Raw genomic sequence first — 22076 nt, forward strand, 5'->3', positions numbered from 1 at the left:
ATTTAAGAAGGGGTTGTCCAAGGAGTAGACAACCTAGTAGACAATTCTTGGTGCCATATACCACAAGACACCTTCAGAGGTCTTGCAAAGTCAATGCCTCAAGGGGTCAGCTGTTTTGGCAGTATGAAGGGGTCCTACACAATATAAGGAAGGTTGTTTAAATGGTATCGCTAATCAGCATATATAGTAACCGCGAGGCTTGTAACAAGTACATCAGTATATCACTGCTTAGTTGAGGAGTCTACCTAATAACATTTGGATTATGGGTGTAATTATGGGGTCACAGAGGTAGCAGCCTCACCCAGCCTTCCTGCCATATGAGAAGAAGGCATTGGTGCCCTGTGTGGTTTGCTGCCCTCTGTAGGCGCACATGTGATGTAGCTCTCAATAGTCCAGAAGGGGATGTTCTCCAGCACCAAAGGAAAGTAATTAAAACTCAGCCATTAATTATATAGGATAAAAAAATTGGCAGAATGTGCACATATTAAAAAACAAAACCCACAGTGCTCTTGTGTTTCGGGTAGAAAAATCCTTAATCATAGCCATGTGGTGTACTTTCATCAAGAGTCAAAGTCAAATACAATGTCACCTTTAGCCACTGTTGTCAAATAGTACTTTCCTCCTTACAGTGCCAAGATTACACTGAAGAAGTGGTATATGGCACCTTCTGTTGGAGCTGCTCATTGACCCTCGCTTTGGCATACACATTAGGGGAGACTGTGGTTTGGTTTGTAACTCTATTTTTGATTGGCAGAGTTTCAGGTACCGAAGTTTGAATCGTCACCACCATGGCTCCTCGCGCCACTGTGCGTGCCACTGTGAGCGTCCATTAGTAGTTGCAACACAGGGTACCTTTTCCACTGGTGCCATACTACTCCCGACGGGGGTCCAGCTGGATGGGTCACTGGTATCAGCATTGAGTCCTTCACGTAACCCCCGTATTGGATGGATTTGCTTTTTATAGAGTTGATAACTGAAAAAGTGTCTTCTCCTTTTTCTCCCGTGTTAATCCCATTTCTCTCTCAGAAGGTATGATTTTAGTTTCCTATTAGAAAGAATGCTGAAAAAATAAGAAATAATCTGAAAAATAAGAAAAGTTTTTTCTGAATGAACAGCTTTCATAGATATCTCCTTGAGTACGGATCTCTGCCTATCTGCTTGCGGGTGCAGCTCATAGGATGTTTCTGCTCTCCTCGTTCTTGCCCTGTTGCATTGTCAGGAGTATATATTTATAATGAATCCTCTGTGCAGGGCTTACGTCTCCTTATTTATGAGACACCTCTGTGAACCTGGAGCGGATGGGGCAGAAACCTTTGCTGATGGGGTCCCCAGAGAAGGACTATCCCGACAACACGTCCTCACCAGGATCGGAGTCATGTCACTGGTTCGAAAGAAGGTGGGTGAGTAAATGTTTGCCCTAGAACAAAGGTATGTGGAATGATAGCCATGTAACTGCCACACTGCATGTGAATGGAGACATCTGGCTATATAGCAGTGTATCATTACTAGCGATTTGATTAAAGGGATTTTATGGGAATAACTTTTGCCTCAGTTGACATGACCGCTGCAGCTAATCACTGGTCCGAGCGGCTCTGCCGATGTAGATGGCACAAGCCACTGAGCCCAGAGATTAACTGCAATGGTCATGTGTGTTATAGTCGTGATGTCACCACTGCAGCCTATCCACCAAGACCAGTGCAGCAGTGGGACCACAACACTGGACCTGGGAAGGTTGAGTAAAACTTTATTATTTTATCTTTGGAGAATATGATGGCGAAGGTTATCCCCATAAAACATCTTTAATGATCAGAGAACTGAACAGTGAGGGTGCAACACCCGACACTCCCACCATCTGCTGTTCCCTGTGCCAGCGGCAGCCGGAAGTGCTCCGTTGCAGAGGTGCATGGCACAGCTCCATCAACTGGCTGCAGCCGGGTACTGCACATCGACACCTATTGATATGAATAGGGGGTTGATATGCAGTACGCAGCCATGGCCACTATACAGTAGTGTTCAAAATAATAGCAGTCCATTATGACTACCCAGATTAATCACTGTTTTTGGTATAAATTATATTATCACATGTAAAACAATTTACCAGTTGGTGCAGTAGATTCTAAGAAACCTCCAGACTCCGCATTCATGATCTGCAGGTTTTTGAGTCTGTGTATTTGAATAATTAATTGAAAGGGGATGTGTTCAAAATAATAGCAGTGTGGGGTTCAATTAATGAGGTCAATCATTCTGTGAAAAAACAAGTGTGAATCAGGTGGCCCTTATTTAAGGGTGAAGCCAGCACATGTTGTACATGTATTTCTCCTTGAAAGCCTGAGAAATATGGGTCGTTCGAGACATTGTTCAGAAGAACAGCGTACTTTGATTAAAAAGTTGATTAGAGAGGGTAAAACGTATAAGAAGTGCAGACAATGATCGGCTGTTCAGCTAAAATGATCTCCAATGCGTTAAAATGGAAAGCAAACCCAGAGAGACAATGAAGAAAACGAAAGACTTCCATTCGAATGGATCGAAGAATAGCCAGAATGGCAAAGGCTCAGCCAATGATCAGCTCCAAGATAATCAGACAATCTCAAGTTACTTGTGAGTACTGTGACAGATAGAAGATGCCTGTGTGAAGCTAATCTCTTAGCAAGAAGTCCCCGCAAAGTCCCACTGTTAAAAAAGAGACATGTACTGAAGCCAGTAGCGTAGCTACGGGGGGGCAGAGGAGGCGGTGGCCCTGGGACCTGCGCTCTGAGGGGGCCCACCCGGAGCAGCACCATTGTAACTGTAACGGCGTGAGCAGCACGCCGCTACAGTTACACTCCGGGCAGAGCAGGGAGACTCGATGTCCCTGCACTGCCTGGCGGTTGCTATGGGGCCCTTGAGCAGGAGGGGGGGCCACCAGTGCTAGCATTGGGCCCCCCCACCATTCACCACAACCTCAAGCTCAGTGATGGGAAAGGGAGTGACGTTTCCTCTCCCATCAGTCCCCATAGCGTCCTCTGTGTCTGACGTCACTGACGTCATCACTTGGCGCATAGCTGGCCCGCTGTGCTGAAGATGTGTGCGGGCCGGGCGCTCAGAGCAGCGGGGGAACCAGGAGGAGAGAGAGGTGAGTATTGTGCTTATTTATTTATTTTTTCTTATGGGGGGATTATTCTACAGACTGCCTATGGGGGTGGGGGGATTATGCTACAGACTACATATAGTGAGGTGGGGGGATTATTCTACGGACTGCCTATGGGGGTGGGGGGATTATGCTACAGACTGCCTATGGGGGGGTGGGGGGATTATGCTACAGACTGCCTGTTGGGGGATTATGCTACAGACTGCCTATGGGGGTGGGGGGATTATGCTACAGACTGCCTATGGGAGGTGGGGGGATTAGTCTGCAGACTGCCTATGGGGGGGTGGATTATGCTACAGACTGCCTATGGGGGGTGGGAGGATTTTGCTACAGAATGCCTATGGGGGGTGGGGGGGTTATGCTACGGACTGCCTATGGGGGGATTATCATACAGACTCTGCCTATGGGGAGTGCATTATACTATATTGAGGACTATCTGGCGCATTATACTATATGGAGGTTATTTATACAGTGTGGGGATTACAGTTAGGGTAATACAGTGTGGGAGATTATGTGGGGTCTTTGAACAGTGTAGGGGCCATCATACTGTGTGGGTGATAATGTGGGGTCTTTGTATATTGTGGAGGCCATCATACATTGTGAGAGATAATGTGGGGTCTTTGTATAGTGTGGGGGCCATCATACAATGTGGGCGATAATGTGGGGTCTTTGTGCAGTGTGGGGGCCATCATACAGTGTGGGAGATAATGTGGGGTCTTTACACAGTGTGGGGGCCATCATACAGTGTGGGAGATAATGTGGGGTCTTTTCACAGTATGGGGGCCATCATACAGTGTGGGAGATAATGTGGGGTCTTTGCACAGTGTGGGGGCCATCATATAGTGTGGGAGATAATGTGGGGTCTTTGCACAGTGTGGGGGCCTTCTTACAGTGTGGGAGATAATATGGGGTCTTTGCACAGTGTGGGGCCATCATAGAGTGTGGGAGATAATGTGGGGTCTTTGCACAGTGTGGGGGCCATCATATAGTGTGGGAGATAATGTGGGGTCTTTGCACAGTGTGGGGGCCTTCTTACAGTGTGGGAGATAATATGGGGTCTTTGCACAGTGTGGGGCCATCATACAGTGTGGGAGATAATGTGGGGTCTTTGTATAGTGTGGGGGCCATCATACAATGTGGACGATAAAGTGGGGTCTTTGTGCAGTGTGGGGGCCATCATACAGTGTGGGAGATAATGTGGGGTCTTTACACAGTGTGGGGGCCATCATACAGTGTGGGAGATAATGTGGGGTCTTTTCACAGTATGGGGGCCATCATACAGTGTGGGAGATAATGTGGGGTCTTTGCACAGTGTGAGGGCCATCATATAGTGTGGGAGATAATGTGGGGTCTTTGCACAGTGTGGGGGCCTTCTTACAGTGTGGGAGATAATATGGGGTCTTTGCACAGTGTGGGGCCATCATAGAGTGTGGGAGATAATGTGGGGTCTTTGCACAGTGTGGGGGCCTTCTTACAGTGTGGGAGATAATATGGGGTCTTTGCACAGTGTGGGGCCATCATACAGTGTGGGAGATAATGTGGGGTCTTTGCACAGTGTGGGGCCATCATACAGTGTGGGAGATAATGTGGGATCTTTGCACAGTGTGGGGGCCATCTTACAGTGTGGGAGATAATGTGGGGTCTTTGCACAGTGTGGGTTCCATCATACAGTGTTGGATCCATGAGTTTGGAGGCTACTAAGGGGTCAGTATACTGTGTGGGGGGTACTATACAGTGAGAGGGCATTATACTGTGTATAGGGGAGCTGTACATGGGGGGAGACTCAGGACATTAATAAATGTTAAGTGGGCACTTATCTAGGGGGCAAAATGTGGGCACTGTTTTCTAGGGCACTTGCACACGGCATTACTATATTCTAGAGGGTTGTTTTACCATCTTGAGAGCACACAGTAGGTGCAGTAATAGGGACATGTACAGCAACAGAGGCTCAGTATTGGATTATCAGCAGGATGAGGCGTTTGTGTAGGTTGGGAATAGATGAGGACGGGCCTGAAATGTAAGGAGTCAAGTGTGTCTTTGTTGTGACCTCTGCAGACCTGAGACTCTGAGTCCTGGATGGAGACGTTGTCATGCCGGTCTGGGCCAGATGGAAAAGACGGGAAAAGTGAACAATTTAATAGAAAGAACGTCAGCTGTAAGTTACTATATATAACTGTGCTGTGATCTCTTATATGTTCTGCAGGACTGGTATCTGGCAATATGTCACCATATGGCGGTAATTGCAGTGCTGGTCTTTGTATAGAGATTATTTTTAGTAACAGCGCTGTCATTCTTCGAGGTTGTCCTACATCCACTATCTGGTTGCGCCACCATAGCTGTAATCAGGGTTACCTGGTTAGGGGCCCATCAGAAGTTTCGCCCCCCCTGAACCAAAACCCTAGCTACGCCTCTGACTGAAGCGTATACAATTTGCCAAAGAACACATCTACTGGCCTAAAGAGAAATGGAGAAACATTTTGTGAACTGATGAAAGTAAAATTGTTCTTTTTCGGTCCAAGGGCTGCAGACAGCTTGTCAGACGACCCCCAAACTCTGCATTCAAGCCACAGTACACTCTGAAGACAGTGAAGCATGGTTGTGAAGCATCATTATATGGACATATTTCTCTTACTATGGTGCCGGACCTATTTACCGCATACCAGGGATCATGGACCAGTTTGCATATATTAAAATACTTGAAGAGGTCATGTTGCCTTACGCTGAAGAGGATATGCCCTTGAAATGGGTGTTTCAACAAGACAAAGACACTAAACACACCAGTAAACAAGCAAAATCTTGGTTCCAGTCCAACAAAATTGAGGTTATGGAGTGGCCAACCCAATCCCCGGACCTTAATCCGATAGAACATGTAACATCCCTGGCGGCGTGCTGGCATGGCTTACCATCTCCCACCATGCAAGACCGCCAACTTACCTATCAGTCCAGGCTGTTCACTATACTCCTTTACTTGCTGTGTGCATGTCTCTTGTCTGCTGGCTTAGGGCGGTGGCGCTGTGACTTCCTGATTCTTAAAGCTACAGTGTACGCAGTCCTAATGCGTCCCCAGCCTATTGCTGTGAGTCACTGGATACTTAAACCTCCACCACCCAGTAGGAGGTGCCTGAGCAACACTTTCTTTCAGTGTGTTCTGTGCAACTGAGTTGCCAGGTCCTGTCCTGTATCTTGTCTGTTTCCGCCACCCTGGGGGCTGAGTACCCAGGCCCGTTACCTGTATCTGTGACTTCTAGTCTATTCCTGCCACCCTGGGGGGCTGAGTACCCAGGCTCGTTCCTGTATCTTGTTCCAGTGTCAGTTCCTGTCTGAACTGTGTCCTAGTCCATTACGTGTTTGTCTCTATGTCCGATCCTTCCCTTTTCCTCCTGTGTCTGAACCAGTACCTAACTCCAACTCGTTGTCTCTGTACTTCTGTTTGTGAGTTTTGTGTCCACTCGCTACTTCATTACAAGTACCTTGTGTGTATCTGGTTCTGCTTGTCCCGTTTCCCTGCCTCCGTATCTACCTCCTGTGTTCTAGCTATCTTCCTGTGTTTCCCAGTCTGTTCCATGTGAACAGAGCCCTGTCCTGTCTGCCTGCACCTGCGGATCTGCTCTGCTCCGCTTGTCCTCCACACCTGCGGTTCCTCTCTGCTCTGCTCCGCTTGTCCTCCGCACCTGCGGTTCCGCTCTGCTCTGCTCCGCTTGTCCTCCGCGCCTGCGGTTCCGCTCTGCTCTGCTTGTCCTCCGCGCCTGCGGCTCTGCTCTGCTTGTCCACCGCACCTGCGGCTCTGTTCCTGTATCCCAGTCTGTACTGGTCCCTATCCAGCCTCTTTTCTTACCTGCCAGTACCTATCTGTCTGTATACCAGCCGTGCCTGCCAGTACCCACCTGTCTGCATACCAGCCGTGCCTGCCGGTACCCACCTGCCTGCATACCAGCCATACCTGCCAGTACCCACCTGTCTGCATACCAGCCGTGCCTGCCAGTACCCACCTGTCTGCATACCAGCCAAACCTGCCCGTTCCTGCATTCCCCGGTGTGAGTCAACAGCTGTGACCGGGCTCTGACCTGGAGTAGCACCTGGGCCACCTTCCACGTCCCTCCTCTGACCACGGAGTCGATTAAACCACCGTATGTTCTTGGTCAGATCTGGCGAGGCCCCTAGTCAAGCCCCTCCAGGCACTCCTCGGTTCGTGGCCCAGTGGGACCACAAACCACGCTCACACCAGTCAGCCCATGCGTGAGCGTAACAGAACACTTGTGGGGTAACATCAAAAATACCGTTTCTGAGGCAAAACCAACAAATGCCAAAAAATTGTGGGATGTAGTCAAAGCATCCTGGGCTGGAATAACAGGTGACAGGTGCCAAAAGTTGGTTGACTCTATGCAACATAGATGTGAAGCAGTTCTAAAAAACTGTGGGTATACAACAACTAAATATTAGGTTAGTGATTCACACGAATGCTAAATCCTAAAAAAAAAGATATTGTGAGTTTGTAAAGACAAATGCACACACTGCTTTTTTAGAACAGCCCAATGTTCATTTTTTGTTATTTTCTGTAAAGTAGTTAAAATTATATACATTTCTCTTGTTTTGAATTAGAAAACAGTGTACAATGTTCCCAATGCTGGAAATAAAAACTAGTATAAAGATGTTGTGCTTATCTCATGTTTTTGAACACACGGCTATTATTTTGAACACTACTGTACATTTCCAAAATGTTTTCTCTTAGCGGTTTGACAATTGACCTACTGATCGTGACTGATTCCACAGATTGACAAGACAGAAATCAGGCAGATCATTTATGTGTATTTCTAAGCTGGGTGCATTCTTTTTGTCTTCTTCGTTGAATTAGCATTTAGGCCTCTTTACAAACTAGACTAACGTCAGCCAAACCTGCCAATTTCGTTGGGTTCAGCAGATAGTCTAATGTGTATAGAAGCCCCCAACAGATGATGTCAGGGGAGGTAAGGATCTGGCATGTCTGATTCCGGACTGCCGATCCTTTTGTCCTTTTAGAGATAAGCCGGCAGGGTTGCAGGGGCGTTCTAATCGAGAACACAGGAGCTGTTTATGGAAGAGACAGTTGAAATAGCTGCCGACCGAGCAATCGGACAAACCATCGTTCAGCCAACCATTATCTAAGGTGTACTGGGGCCTTACCCAAAGCTAAATTACTTATGTAATACAAACCTGATATTTATGGCCATCCTTGTGAGTGAATATGTGAATATTCACATTATCCTCTGCAATCATAACAGCATGGCATATTGTAGAACATAGACCAGTAACTGGCCCTACAAGAGGGAAACGGTCATGGCTGGGCAGTTTGGCTTTTCTATTCTTTAATCCTTATGATTTTTTTTTCTGTATTCAGGTTCAGGAGTTTGAACAAGTCAATGGCAAGTACAGTACTCCGGATATGATTCCCGAGGGTGCAGAGATCAAGAAATCCTTTGACGTTGTTTCATCAGATCCCACCACACCAGTGCCAGCGAGTCCAGCGCCCATGCCATCAGGAATAGCCCCCGTGCCAGGTACTTTATAATAAAGAAGACTACTGTTTATTCAGTATAAGTGACCCTTGTAGACCCATACCCTCCATATTTTCGGGCACCGTCCCAAGAGTGATTGCTTATACCATCCAACTCATATGGTACCTCCTTAAACCATCTAAGTTTCCTACAAAAACCACATGGAGGACGATAAGTGCTGAAGAATAGAAACCAGGGTTTGCACATATATCCCCTATTCCAAATCCATTCACATTGCATTGACTATTGTATCTTTACTTATTATTTATGACCTGTTCCATCTTCATTCATGAACCACAACACATTGACTATTTCCTTTTCATGGATAATACTTTGCCTGTTCTAGCGTCATTCACTTTCCTATACAATCTTCATCCACAATACATTACCAGTGCGATTCAATGCAATATACCCATCTTGTGCAGTGCACGTAATTACATGTAATGGAAGGGATCACCTATAGAAATCCTGATTTTCTTTTTTAGAAAAAGTAGAAACACAGAGTACATTGTCCGAGGAGATGGAGCCTGTGGAGCAGAAGACCAAGCTTTTGGAAATTCAGGTTAAATTATGCACATTTTATTTTTTAGTATTTCCAGTCTCTTTTCATTTTATGCACATCATGTTATGGAGGTAAAATACATAAAATTATGTATGTTATACAGTACAGACCAAAAGTTTGGACACACCTTCTCATTTAAAGATTTTTCTGTATTTTCATGACTATGAAAATTGTACATTCACACTGAAGGCATCAAAATTATGAATTAACACATGTGGAATTATATGCTTAACAAAAAAGTGTTAAACAACTTGAAATTTGTCTTATATTCTAGATTCTTCAAAGTAGCTACTTTTTGCTTTGATGACTGCTTTGCACACTCTTGGCATTCTCTTGATGAGCTTCAAGAGGTAGTCACCGGAAATGGTTTTCACTTCACATGTGTGCCCTGTCAGGTTTAATAAGTGGGATTTCTTGCCTTATAAATGGGGTTGGGACCATCAGTTGTGTTGTGCAGAAGTCTGGTGGAAACACAGCTGATAGTCCTACTGAATAGACTGTTAGAATTTGTATTATGGCAAGAAAAAAGCAGCTAAGTAAGGAAAAATGAGTGGCCATCATTACTTTAAGAAATGAAGGTCAGTCATTGCGAAAAATTGGGAAAACTTTGAAAGTGTCCCCAAGTGCAGTTGCAAAAACCATCAAGCGCTACAAAGAAACTGGCTCACATGAGGACCGCCCCAGGAAAGGAAGACCAAGAGCCACCTCTGCTTCTGAGGATAAGTTTATCCGAGTCACCAGCCTCAGAAATCGCAGGTTAACAGCAGCTCAGATTAGAGACCGGGTCAATGCCACACAGAGTTCTAGCAGCAGAGACATCTCTTCAACAACTGTTAAGAGGAGACTTTGTGCAGCAGGCCTTCATGGTAAAATAGCTGCTAGGAAACCACTGCTAAGGACAGACAACAAGCAGAAGAGACTTGTTTGGGCTAAAGAACACAAGGAATGGACATTAGACCAGTGGAAATCTGTGCTTTGGTCTGATGAGTCCAAATTTGAGATCTTTGGTTCCAACCACCGTGTCTTTGTGCGACGCAGAAAAGGTGAACGGATGGACTCTACATGCCTGGTTCCCACCGTGAAGCATGGAGAAGGAGGTGTGATGGTGTGGGGGGGCTTTGCTGGTGACACTGTTGGGGATTTATTAAAAATTGAAGGCATACTGAACCAGCATAGCTACCACAGCATCTTGCAGCGGCATGCTATTCCATCCGGTTTGCGTTTAGTTGGACCATCTTTTATTTTTCAACAAGACAATGACCCCAAACACACCTCCAGGCTGTGTAAGGGCTATTTGACCAAGAAGGAGAGTGATGGGGTGCTATGCCAGATGACCTGGCCTCCACAGTCACCAGACCTGAACCCAATCGAGATGGTTTGGGGTGAGCTTGACAGCAGAGTGAAGGCAAAAGGGCCAACAAGTGCTAAGCATCTCTGGGAACTCCTTCAAGATTGTTGGAAGACAATTTCCGGTGACTACCTCTTGAAGCTCATCGAGAGAATGCCAGGAGTGTGCAAAGCAGTCATCAAAGCAAAAGGTGGCTACTTTGAAGAATCTAGAATATAAGACATATTTTCAGTTGTTTCACACTTTTTTGTTAAGTATATAATTCCACATGTGTTAATTCATAGTTTTGATGCCTTCAGTGTGAATGTACAATTTTCATAGTCATGAAAATACAGAAAAATCTTTAAATGAGAAGGTGTGTCCAAACTTTTGGTCTGTACTGTATATAAAATAAAATAAAAAATCCATTCCTTCCAGAGAGTCTTTTGAAAGCCATTTGTCCATATCCCCAGGGATGCAGAAATAAGATTTTGTTTGTAAAGTTATCTGATAATGTGATTTATCCATTTACGGTTGCATCTCTTTCTGGTTAATGATTTGATGGGGTATCACTTTGTAAATAAATTACATTAGCTGGATGCATGAATCCTCGTCCATAAATTGCAATATTTTTCTCCTGTGGTTTTATAGAGCTTGTTTTGCTTTCTGCACTTTTGTATTCTCATCCATTTCAGTGGAGTAAGAAAACTGAAATTTCAATTGTAATTAAGTTAGAATCCTTTGTTAAAAACCAGCAGATTCTACAGAAAGTCATGGCCGAAAGTGTTGGCACCCTTGAAATTATTTAAGAAAATGAAATATTTCTCCCAGAAAATTATTGCAATTACACGTTTTGTAATACACATGTTTATTTCCTTTGTGTGTATTGGAACAACACAAAAAAGAGAGCAAAAAGGCAAATTGGACATAATTTCACACAGAACCCCAAAAGTGGGTCAGACAAAATTGTTAGAACCCTCAACTAAATATTTGGTTGCATACCCTTTGGAATAAATAACTGAAATCAATCACTTCCTGTAACCATCAAAAAAGCTTTTTACACCTCTCAACTGGAGTTTTGGACCACTCTTCTTTTGCAAACTGCTCCAGGTCTCTCATATGTGAAGGCATCTTCTCCCAACAGCAATTTTACGATATTTCCAGTTGTTTAATGGTATTTAGATCCAGACTCATTGCTGACCACTTCAGAACTCTCCAACGCTTTGTTTCTATTCATTTCTGGATCCTTCTTGAAGTATGTGTGGGGTCATTGTCCTGCTGGAAGACCCATAATCTAGAACGCAAACCCAACTTTCTGACACAGGGCTACATTGCGACCCAAAACCCTTTGGTAATCTTCAGATTTCACAATGCCTTGCACTCAGTCAAGGTACCAAGTGCCAGAGGAAGCAAAACAACCCCAAAACATCTTTGAACCTCCACCATATTTAACTGTAGGTACTGTGTTCTTCCCTTTGTAGGCCTCATTACGTTTTTGGTAAACAGTAGAATGATGTACTTTAAAAAAAAAAGCTCTATTTTAGTCTCATCTGTCCACAAGACACTTTCCCAGAAGGATTTTGGCTTATGTACATTTTGGCAAACTGCAGTCTAGCTTTTTATGTCTCTGTGTCAGCAGACCGGTCCTCCTGCCATAGCGTTTGACTTCATTCAAATGTCAAGGGATAGTTCTCGCTGACACTGTTGCACCCTGAACCTGTATGACAGCTTGAATTTCTCTGGAAATTGATTGGGGCTGCTTATCCACCATCCGGACTACCCTGCATTGCAATCTTTCATCAATTTTTCTCTGGGAGATTAGCTACAGTGCCATGGGTTGTAAACTTCTTGATTATGTTGCGCACCTTGGACAAAGGAACATCAAGATCTCTAGAGATAGACTTGTAACCTTGAGATTGTTGATATTGTTCAACAATTTTGGTTCTCAAGTCCTCAGACAGTTCTGTTCTCCATTCTTACACACAGACACACAATGCAAAGATTGAATCAACTTCTCCCTTTTTTATCTGGTTTCAGATGTGATTTTCATATTGCCCACACCTGTTACTTGCCACAGGTGAGTTTGAATGAGCATCACATGCTTGAAACAAAGTTGTTTACCCACAATTTTGAAAAGGTGCCAACAATTTAGTGTCCCCTCCCATTTTTGGGATTTTGTGTGAAATTATGTCAAATTTGCCTTTTTTTCTCTGTTGTTTTTTTGCTATTCCAATACTCACACAGGAAATAAACATGCAGAACAAAACATGTAATTGCAATAATTTTCTGGGAGAAATACTTCATTTTCTGGAACAATTTCAAGGGCGCCAACACTTTCGGCCATGACTGTATATGGTGAAATTATAACCCTAAATACTGCAGGGAATCTGTCAATCAGATCAACACCCCATTCCACACCTCCAAACTGCATATATGGGCATGTAGGTCTTTGAAATATAAATCCATCGACTCCTTTATATCTTCTATCTGTTGCTGCATTCCTGATAAATTAGCATTTTCATTCTTAGGTAAATCAGGTATTAAGTGATCTGGGTATAACAGAGCACACCAAGAGCCTCTGGCTCCAGAGCTTGTTTCACTGCCAAGCACCAACCTCTTAAGCTTGATTGATAGCGCACTGTCTTTGGTTTCCTTGCCTGACACCTGAAGTTACAAAGACAGTTAAATCAAGCTAAAGAGGCCAGTGCTCAGCAGGAAAACAAGCTCTGGAGACAGAGGCTCCTTAAGTGCTTGTTTCCTCCCAAAGCCCTTTGTGCATCATTTGCATATGAATGAAAAGGTTAATTTCTCGGAATGCAGCAACAGATAGAAGATATAAAAGTATTGATAGACTTACATTTCAAAGACCTGCAAGACCATATATGTGGTTTGGGCTGATTTTACTGACAGATTCCCCTATAAAAAGCCAAAAATCTGTATTTTATAATTGGTTTGTTAATTTGAAAAATTGAAATGTGAAAAAATTTAAACTGGATTTGAAAATGGGAAAACTGGCACCAATCAGAACTGTACTGGTTCGAAAAGCCTGGCATTATAGTTATAAAGATTCACTAAAGATGATTTTACTTGTAGCCTTCAACTAAACTGGAAAAGGAAGATGTTGAGGAAAATACAGAATGTCAAGAATTGAAAGAAAAGCAAAAAAAGGAATCTGCAGAGGAAGAAGATGAGAAAGAAATGGTGGTAAACACAAGTCCCAAAGGTAAATGCTTGTGTTCTCCATCACATTCTACATCTTCATTCTTCAGCGTCCTGTCTTGTTTTTGGGTGAGGTTTATCGATGGGTTTTTGATGGGTTGACCTCTTCCACTGAGAGGTCTTGAAAGTTACTGTAAGGAGTTTTAAGAGGAAGGTCTCTCCTCCTAGCAACCCAAATCTTACTCTGTGTTGTTGAGGGGCAAAATCTCCAAAACAGTGATATCTACAGATTGGTGTCTCTAAATTGGTTGATATTCCTAGTGAAACATCAGACATTGACTTACAGGGAAACTACTTAAAGGTTTCCTTCTGGAGGAGTTGGCGTCACTCTTCTGAGAATAATTGTCTTTACCTCATTGTTGAGTCCCAATATACAAATTAATTTTTTCTGGTCCCCCGTTTTTCATCTTCATAAAATGTTGGCCACCACTTTAAGAATAGTGGATGTTCCACCACTGGAACCTATGGTGAGAATGAAGAGGCCATGGCGTCAGTGTACCGATATACATGCCCCCTTTACTGATATTTCCCTGCAATGCACAGCAGTGCTTTGACCCCTGTTATAAAGGGAACTGCGTCCCAGTAAAGTAAATGGGGTGAGCTGCAGCTCCCTGTACAGCCTGCGCTCCCCTACAGGGAAAAATTGGAAAGAAAGGTAGCACTATCCTTTTTATTTCCGGAATTGGTGGGGGTCCCAGAGGTCGGACAACCACTGATCATTGAGCAATCGAATACCCTGGTGATATCCTATCACTTAATAAGATGGAAAAACGATATCAACCTATGAGAAGTATGTCCCTTTAAAAGGATTATAAATAAGGAATACACCATGTTAATGCGCTTAAAAAATGGTTAAATATTCCTAAAGAAAGTAAAATATCTGAATCCTATATATAAATTTTCATTGAAATTTATCATCGGGGAAGTATTATAATAATAATAATAATGGATATAAGTTTTGTATTTGATAGCAGAAGTAATTCAGGAAGAAAAAAACACAGACAAAACCGGACTAAACAATGCACCAAACAAAGTAGAAGACAAGGAACCAAAATCAGGTACAGCTGATGGTACGGAAATGTCTTTAACTCTGACTTCATTTTCAATGTTGTATTCTTCAAGAAATAGCTACTAGTGGCGTCAGTTCAGCAAATTAGTGTTTTGTGTATACAGCTTCCATGTAGGCCTATGTGTCTCCATGGTTACAGACTACAGCTACCTTCTGTATGTAGTCTGATCCCATCATGTTTTACTTCCTTTCATCCTTCCGTTCTCCTCTCGTATTGTTGTTAGGTTATTAAGTAGACGTAAAGGAACATAACTATGTAACCATGGAGATGCATAGCTCTGCATAGGAGCTGTATACACCAGATAGGAGATTTTTAATCAAACGTTGCCATTTTAGTCACGGATCATTGTTTCTTTGTGCAGAGGAGGAGAACAAACCAGACGACAAGGAGGAAATTGTGAATCAGCAGAATGGAGACAACGGTATAAAACAAGAAGAAGAGGAAGGGAAACGAGAAGATAGCGCAAAATATAAATTTATGTTTAATATTGCAGATGGTGGTTTTACAGGTATTAACCTCATTGCTTATTGTTACACCGTGAGGGCAGTTATCCGGAATATTGATAACATTACTTTTCTTTTTTTTATTCGATTAAGAAGCTTAAGAAACACATAGTCCATAAGACAGACATATACTAAAATAATGTGTGCAGTTTACAGTATCTCGTATAAATAGTACCAACATTAAGGCACACTTATGTAAACTGTCTTTATGAGACGTATATACAGATATATCCCAGTACCAGGTGGGTGTAATGCGATGCTTATAGCTGTAGACTTTACATGGGCGATTGAGTTAGCAAATATCCAATGGATTAATAAAGAGAATGTACATTCATTATAAGAGAAGCAAATATTTACCAACTAACTTCATAAAACCTGGCACACCTACCTAAAGTTAAGTCAGTGAAAACGGGGTAGCCACAGTGCAGACATATTGGTTCCTGTTTCGCTGACTTATTCAGGAGGAGAACACATTAAAGCTTCCCCACAATCAGTAGATTAATGTTGGCCGAACCCACCGATATCAACGGGTTTGGCCAACACTCTAAAGTGTATGGGGGGGGCACCAGACAACTGATTGTCGGAGGGAGATGTCCATCGGCATGTCCGATTTCTCACTGCTGATCACTTCATTCTCCCGAAGATAAGCTGCGACCAGACATATCTGCCGGTGGCTTTCTCATAGATAGCACAGGAGTGCTCGGCCGACCGAATACTCCTGTGTATGGGACAGACGGCTAAGATGACTACCTACTGAACGATTCGCCTTACCATGGTTTGATGGACAGCCATCTAATGTGTATGGCCGGCTTTGTCCTGCGAAACCAACTCGTCACTTTGTTATAGATATGAAACACTTCTCATCCAAATGGATCCAGTGGAAATGCTAAAGTCCAGCTCGCCCGTTTTGGAAGTGGGGCATAAGCTGTTAGGTTTGTGGAGTAGCTCTCTGCTCTCAGACCTGGCAGGACTGCAGGAGGAATATTGGGCAGAGAACAAGCATAGAAAAGTTACCTTTGATCAATTCATTCTTGTGCTAAAGATGTGAGTGATCAGAGACAGACTCCATTCAGTCTCCAATTAATCAGCTAATGAAATACTGGTAGTTTAAAATTGCCAATTTTGTTCATAGATTTTTCTTTTGCTTCCACGTGTGTTTGCGAACCTTTCTATGGTCTCAAATGTTTCTGATGATGTCACTTAGGCCAGCGATTAGTGAAGATTATTATACACATAGGATCCCCACACAGTGCAATATGTATTATCTCAGGTGTGGGGGGTTTTCATGTGGTTTATTATTGTTATTTGTGTTTTTTATCTATTTTAGAGCTTCACACATTATGGCAAAATGAAGAAAGAGCTGCCGTCACTTCTGGCAAAATCTACGACATCTGGCACAGGCGACACGATTACTGGTTACTCGCCGGAATTGTGACGTATCCTTCTCTGTGACGTTACACTCTATCTTATTGTTAGATAAAGGGAAGGCTTGATTAGGTTTTTACACATATATCACAATTGTTACATATGTGCGTGGCAAAACCTACAGAAACACGTCACATGAAAATAAAGATTAAAGAGGTTTTCCGGGACTTTAACATTGATGGCCATCAATATCTGATCTGTGGGGGTCCGACACCTGACACTCCCCCCTCAGATGCTCCCGGTGTCGGCGGGGGCCAGAACTGCCCAAAATTACAGAATTGCACTACACAGAACTGTCTACTGTAGATTGGCCATGGCTGAATATTGCAAATCCGCCACCTATTCAAATCAATAGGAGGAGGATGTGCAGTACCCGGCCGTGGCCACTGTCCTGTAGATGGAGCTGTGCTCTGCAGCTCTGTAACTGAGCAGTTTCGGCCAACACCAGGAGCAACCCCAGCGATCAGACACTGATGACCTAACCTAAGGATAGGCCATCAATCTTAAAGTCCCAGAAAACCCTTTTAACGTGAACCTGGGTCAGGCACATATACATTACAATATATGGCTGATGTCCTGTTATCGTTGATCTCATTAATAGTCCTATGAAACAAACTCCCAAAGTGACCAGGAGGTGGCAGTGCCATCCTCATATACCCCTCCCATATGTAGGCCTATCAGCCATTCAGCGTCATAAAGACGGGTCACCTGACCTAGTGCCCTACACTGAGTCAGAGACCAGAGTGCTGCACTGATTAAAGGGCTCAAACCCTTTGGTGCTGCTTTCTTTCCTGTCATCTCTTATGCTAAGTTCCTATGATGAGTATTTAATGCTTTTTGATGTTGCAGCTTTTCTGCACTAATTAGCTATGTTAGTTTTTCTTTCTTTTTAGTTCAATTTTTTTTACATGCGTCTTACCATGTTTTTTAAGCTGCGGCTTTTGTCTCCTTTTGATATTTCATGTTTTAAATAACATTGCTTTGTTTTGTTTCTTACATTTGATAACACCTCATTGATCAAATCATGTGCGGATTTCACACGTTTGTATTGCGTTACCGCTGCGGAAACTAAATGAAACCACATATACTATTTTTTATATCTCATTCAAGTCTATGGTTAAAATCCATAAATAAAACGTATATTTACCGCAAGAGAACTTGACGTGCTGCGGATTTTTAAAACACACCACATGTCCGTTTCCGCAGCGTAAAAAAAACCCACTGGAAGAGAAATTTATATCAATCTTATCCACTTTGCTGGAACTGTAATACGCTGCGTGTTTTTAGCGCACGAAAATACACAGCGGAAAAAAATCACACCAAATACTCGTGTAATAATTCCTTGGTTGATAGGAGTAAGTTGCAAGGAGTGCTGCTGTTGCTTAGCAGATTGGCTGAGCGGGTTCACAGGGCGGCATCCGCCACATTCACGCAGCAGCTAATGTGGCCACGTGATGCAGCAGAGCAGGACCATAGGTGGTTTTCTTTCTTACACTCTTGTCGATAGCTGTGATGCCTCGTGGCATTGGCATTTTACTTAGCCACCCCAGTGGAGTACAATGATTATGACCTTTCCAGCATTGTCAGTGTGATACATGTTTCTGCCGCTGCACTGCTGCCTTATTTCTGTGCTTCATGTGTCGCCCGCCATGTGTGCACAACCTGCTCTTTATTTAATGCTAATGAAAGGTTATGTCTCCTCGGGAGGTGACACCTATTTATATCTATACATTCGCTCTCCTCCTAATTAGTGCCGTCTTTGCATTCAGGTTCTCATCCCTCTTGTCGCTATATAACTTTCTAATGATCCTTCTCCAGTCTTCGCTCCTTAATTTTTGAACCCCCCCCAGACACGGATATGCTCGCTGGCAAGACATCCAGAATGACCCACGATATTTAATTCTGAATGAGCCTTTTAAGTCAGAGGTCCACAAAGGAAACTACTTGGAAATGAAGAATAAATTCCTTGCCCGGAGATTTAAGGTATTTGCAATAACACAGATGGATTATTGCGTGATTTATTCCATGGCTTTAAAAAATAATGTAAGATTTACAATAAACCTGTCATTAGATTCAAGCAGCTGGAATCCGAGCCTGGCTGTATTATTGGCATTTCAGAGAAAACGTAGTTTGAAGATTCTCCCAGCGCCGCTCCAATTGATTGACAGGTCTCTCCCTATGTACATGGCAATCAACTACAGGTAGAAATCAGGCAGGGGCAGCACCAAACTTGTCATGTCTCTCTCTAAATCGCTGGCCGGCTCTTCAGACTATGTTTTCTTTGAAACGTAGGAGCAGTCGTGCAGCCAGGCTCTAATTCATGACGCCCATGGTTTGGGAAGCATGAATCTAGTGAGAGGTTCCCTTTAAAATGATGATTTGTAGATAGATATAGCAGAGCTGAGTTTGTCCTCTGGTTGGATCATCATCAGATATGTCAAATGGATGTGCCTACAATACCAGAAATAGCCCATGTGGTTGTAGAAGAAAGCAGCCCATGCGGTTTTAGAAGGAAGCAGCCCATGTGGTTGTAGAAGAAAGCAGCCCATGTGGTTGTAGAAGAAAGCATCCATGTTTCCAGGTGCTCGGATTTCTACATTATGGTATTTGGATAACTTTATAACAATCGTGCCTTTATTCCCAGTTGCTGGAACAAGCATTAGTCATTGAAGAGCAGCTTCGAAGAGCAGCATATTTAAATATGACCCAGGATACAAACCACCCAGCCATGGCACTCAACGCCCGGCTGGCCGAAGTGGAGTGCCTTGCTGAGAGCCATCAGCATCTCTCCAAAGAGTCCCTGGCAGGGAACAAGCCTGCTAATGCTGTACTACACAAAGGTTGGTGGCCAATATCTAGCCCATTACTGCCTACTGGTTGCCACAGTTGATAATTTTCCATGCCTTAGGCTGGTTTTACATGTACAACATTCATGCTTGCAGGTCTCCTACCCAAACTCAACAGTCTCATTTATTGAGGCTGCTGAGATTGTGTCCGGAGATCGCGGTCCATAATCAGACTATGAATGTCAGATATGTGAAACCAGGCTTAGTCTGGGGCTACAAAAATGTTTAGAATATAATGAGTAATCCATAATGTCAGACTCAGGTCCTGGCCATCATCTTACTTTAACCAGGACTTGGGTGCATACGATCCATATAAAAATGTCTTAATGGATCATCCCAACTTTGTGAGAATACACTACAGACGCAGTCGTTGTAGTCCTACCAGTACATTTACTGCTTTTAATGAGTGGCCGCACATGGGTTGTCTTGGACCCCTGTATGATCAGATATTAACACTGGGCATCCAGTGATTTCTATGAATGTCTTGCACCCTGCAGAATAAAGCTGATGCCCTTTCCTATTATAATCTTCACCTTTTCTTAAGATCCATTTTTGCTACCGCTGAATGGAAACATTCTTCTTGTGCTTTAAAATAAAAAGAAATCCATCCATTGACTGCAAACGCTTTTTTTTTATATATATATATATTTTCGAACCTTTCTTCCCAATGTATGACAGATGTGACTGCCTGCTCTGGCTAATTCCACTGGTTTCCTTTGCGCCAGTTTTCATATCTATACACCCTGTGTCTTGCAGTTCTGAACCAATTAGAGGAGCTGTTAAGTGACATGAAAGCTGATGTGACGCGGTTGCCTTCCATGCTGTCTAGGATACCGCCCGTGGCTTCTCGGCTACAGATGTCTGAACGCAGTATACTTAGCAGGTTGACCAACCGCGGAGGTGACACCACAGTCCAGGTTAGGTGATCCGGGGTTTATTATTCATCATTTATCTTGCTCTATATTGAAATGAGAAAGTGCGCGTTTCGCACCGGTGACCAGTCAAATCCATTTTTCCATAAAAGATGCATCAAATGCTTTACGTTATGAGCTCCAATCCCTCATTAGATCGTACTCCTTTCTCATACATGACTGCTTTCAGAATTCTGCGGGCGTCCTCCTAGCTCTGAGCTCACATCACCTAGCAGCCCTCTGCTGGTTCAGTGTCTGGAAAGAGCTTAGCTGCCAATTTGCATTCTAGGGGGTATCAATTAGACTTGGGGGTGCCCAAGTCCCACTCTAGGGGGTGTCAATTAAACTAGGGGGCCCAAAATACCCCCCCTATTGCAGTATTTTAACACCTGCAGAATGCTTGCTGTTTTGTGCTGATTTTTTCAGGTACATGTGAGGTTTTTGAAAATTGTTCTAGTTGTTCGGTGTGGAATCCGCAACGTCTGAATTTAATCTTTGCTATAGCAAAACATTGTACTCTGTTTTTTTTCTTTGTTGTGTTTAGTAGCAGAGTGGTAATCAGTGTCTTTATTTATTTTTTTCAATTTGCAGCATACTTTGGCATTTTTTCTAGTGTTTTCTCCATATGCATCTCTATAGGACACCAGGAAAAATGATTATACAAAATTCTAAAAAAATAAATAAAAATCAAACCTTAACACACGGGTAGAGCTGGGCGGGACAGCATCATGATGCCACAGCTCATCTAATTCATGAAGAGCTATTATGTTCCTTATGCCAGAAATCTTACTCCAGTCACAGACTAGAATAAGATTTCTGGTGTGGAGTGCACCTATTAATGAATCAGGAGTGTCTGACTCCTACACACACCTTCATCAAGACCGGTGAGAAAATCGCCGGTCTTGATGAATTGGGGTCTCTCAACACTCCCCCAGCAGCAGATGTTGGAGAAGGGAAGGATCAGGCAATTTGATTTTAACATGTCCAATCCTTATTTTCTCAAGGGAGATAAGCCACTGTCAGAGGTGCCTGGCTGCTTCTTAAGGCCCACATACACATTAACAGTCCTAAAGCCACAATCCATGTAGCAGGGCCATAAAACATAACTATAAGAAACACCAATAAAAAGAAAAATGCAAACCAAATTAAAAAAAATATAACATATATGTATATATAACTTTATTAATACAAATATATATATATATATATATATATATATATATATATACTCTGCTCAAAAAAATAAAGGGAACACTTAAACAACAGAATATAACTCCAAGTAGATCAAACTTCTGTGAAATCAAACTGTCCACTTAGGAAGCAACACTGATTGACAATCAATTTCACATGCTGTTGTGCAAATGGAATAGAAAATTGATGGAAATTATTGGCAATTATCAAGACACACTCAATAAAGGAGTGGTTCTGCAGGTGGGGACCACTGACCTGATCTCAGTACCAATGCTTTCCGGCTGATGTTTTGGTCACTTTTGAATGTTGGTTGTGCTTTCACACTCGTGGTAGCATGAGACTTATTCTACAACCCACAGAAGTT

At 43.2% G+C, this 22076-nt stretch overlaps 1 protein-coding gene across 9 annotated transcripts in view; it reads left to right on the top strand.

The window, feature by feature from the left end:
• Window positions 1-22076, top strand: part of CHD5 (chromodomain helicase DNA binding protein 5) — a 277373-nt gene that overhangs the window by 244459 nt on the left and 10838 nt on the right. For 3 of the 9 annotated variants that reach the window (XM_073656701.1, XM_073656705.1, XM_073656706.1), the window contains 10 exons: window positions 1252-1396; window positions 8502-8661; window positions 9144-9220; window positions 13641-13770; window positions 14738-14836; window positions 15198-15344; window positions 16667-16775; window positions 18615-18747; window positions 19409-19604; window positions 20367-20527. In XM_073656701.1, the coding sequence (XP_073512802.1) occupies window positions 1252-1396; window positions 8502-8661; window positions 9144-9220; window positions 13641-13770; window positions 14738-14836; window positions 15198-15344; window positions 16667-16775; window positions 18615-18747; window positions 19409-19604; window positions 20367-20527 (1357 nt within the window). The remainder of the gene's footprint in view (window positions 1-1251; window positions 1397-8501; window positions 8662-9143; window positions 9221-13640; window positions 13771-14737; window positions 14837-15197; window positions 15345-16666; window positions 16776-18614; window positions 18748-19408; window positions 19605-20366; window positions 20528-22076) is intronic. The other 6 variants (XM_073656703.1, XM_073656709.1, XM_073656707.1 and 3 more) reach the window with 4 other exon arrangements.

Source organism: Phyllobates terribilis, unplaced genomic scaffold (assembly GCF_046119375.1).
Source record: "Phyllobates terribilis strain yellow unplaced genomic scaffold, ASM4611937v1 Scaffold_12__6_contigs__length_324123572, whole genome shotgun sequence".
Lineage (NCBI taxonomy): Eukaryota > Metazoa > Chordata > Amphibia > Anura > Dendrobatidae > Phyllobates > Phyllobates terribilis.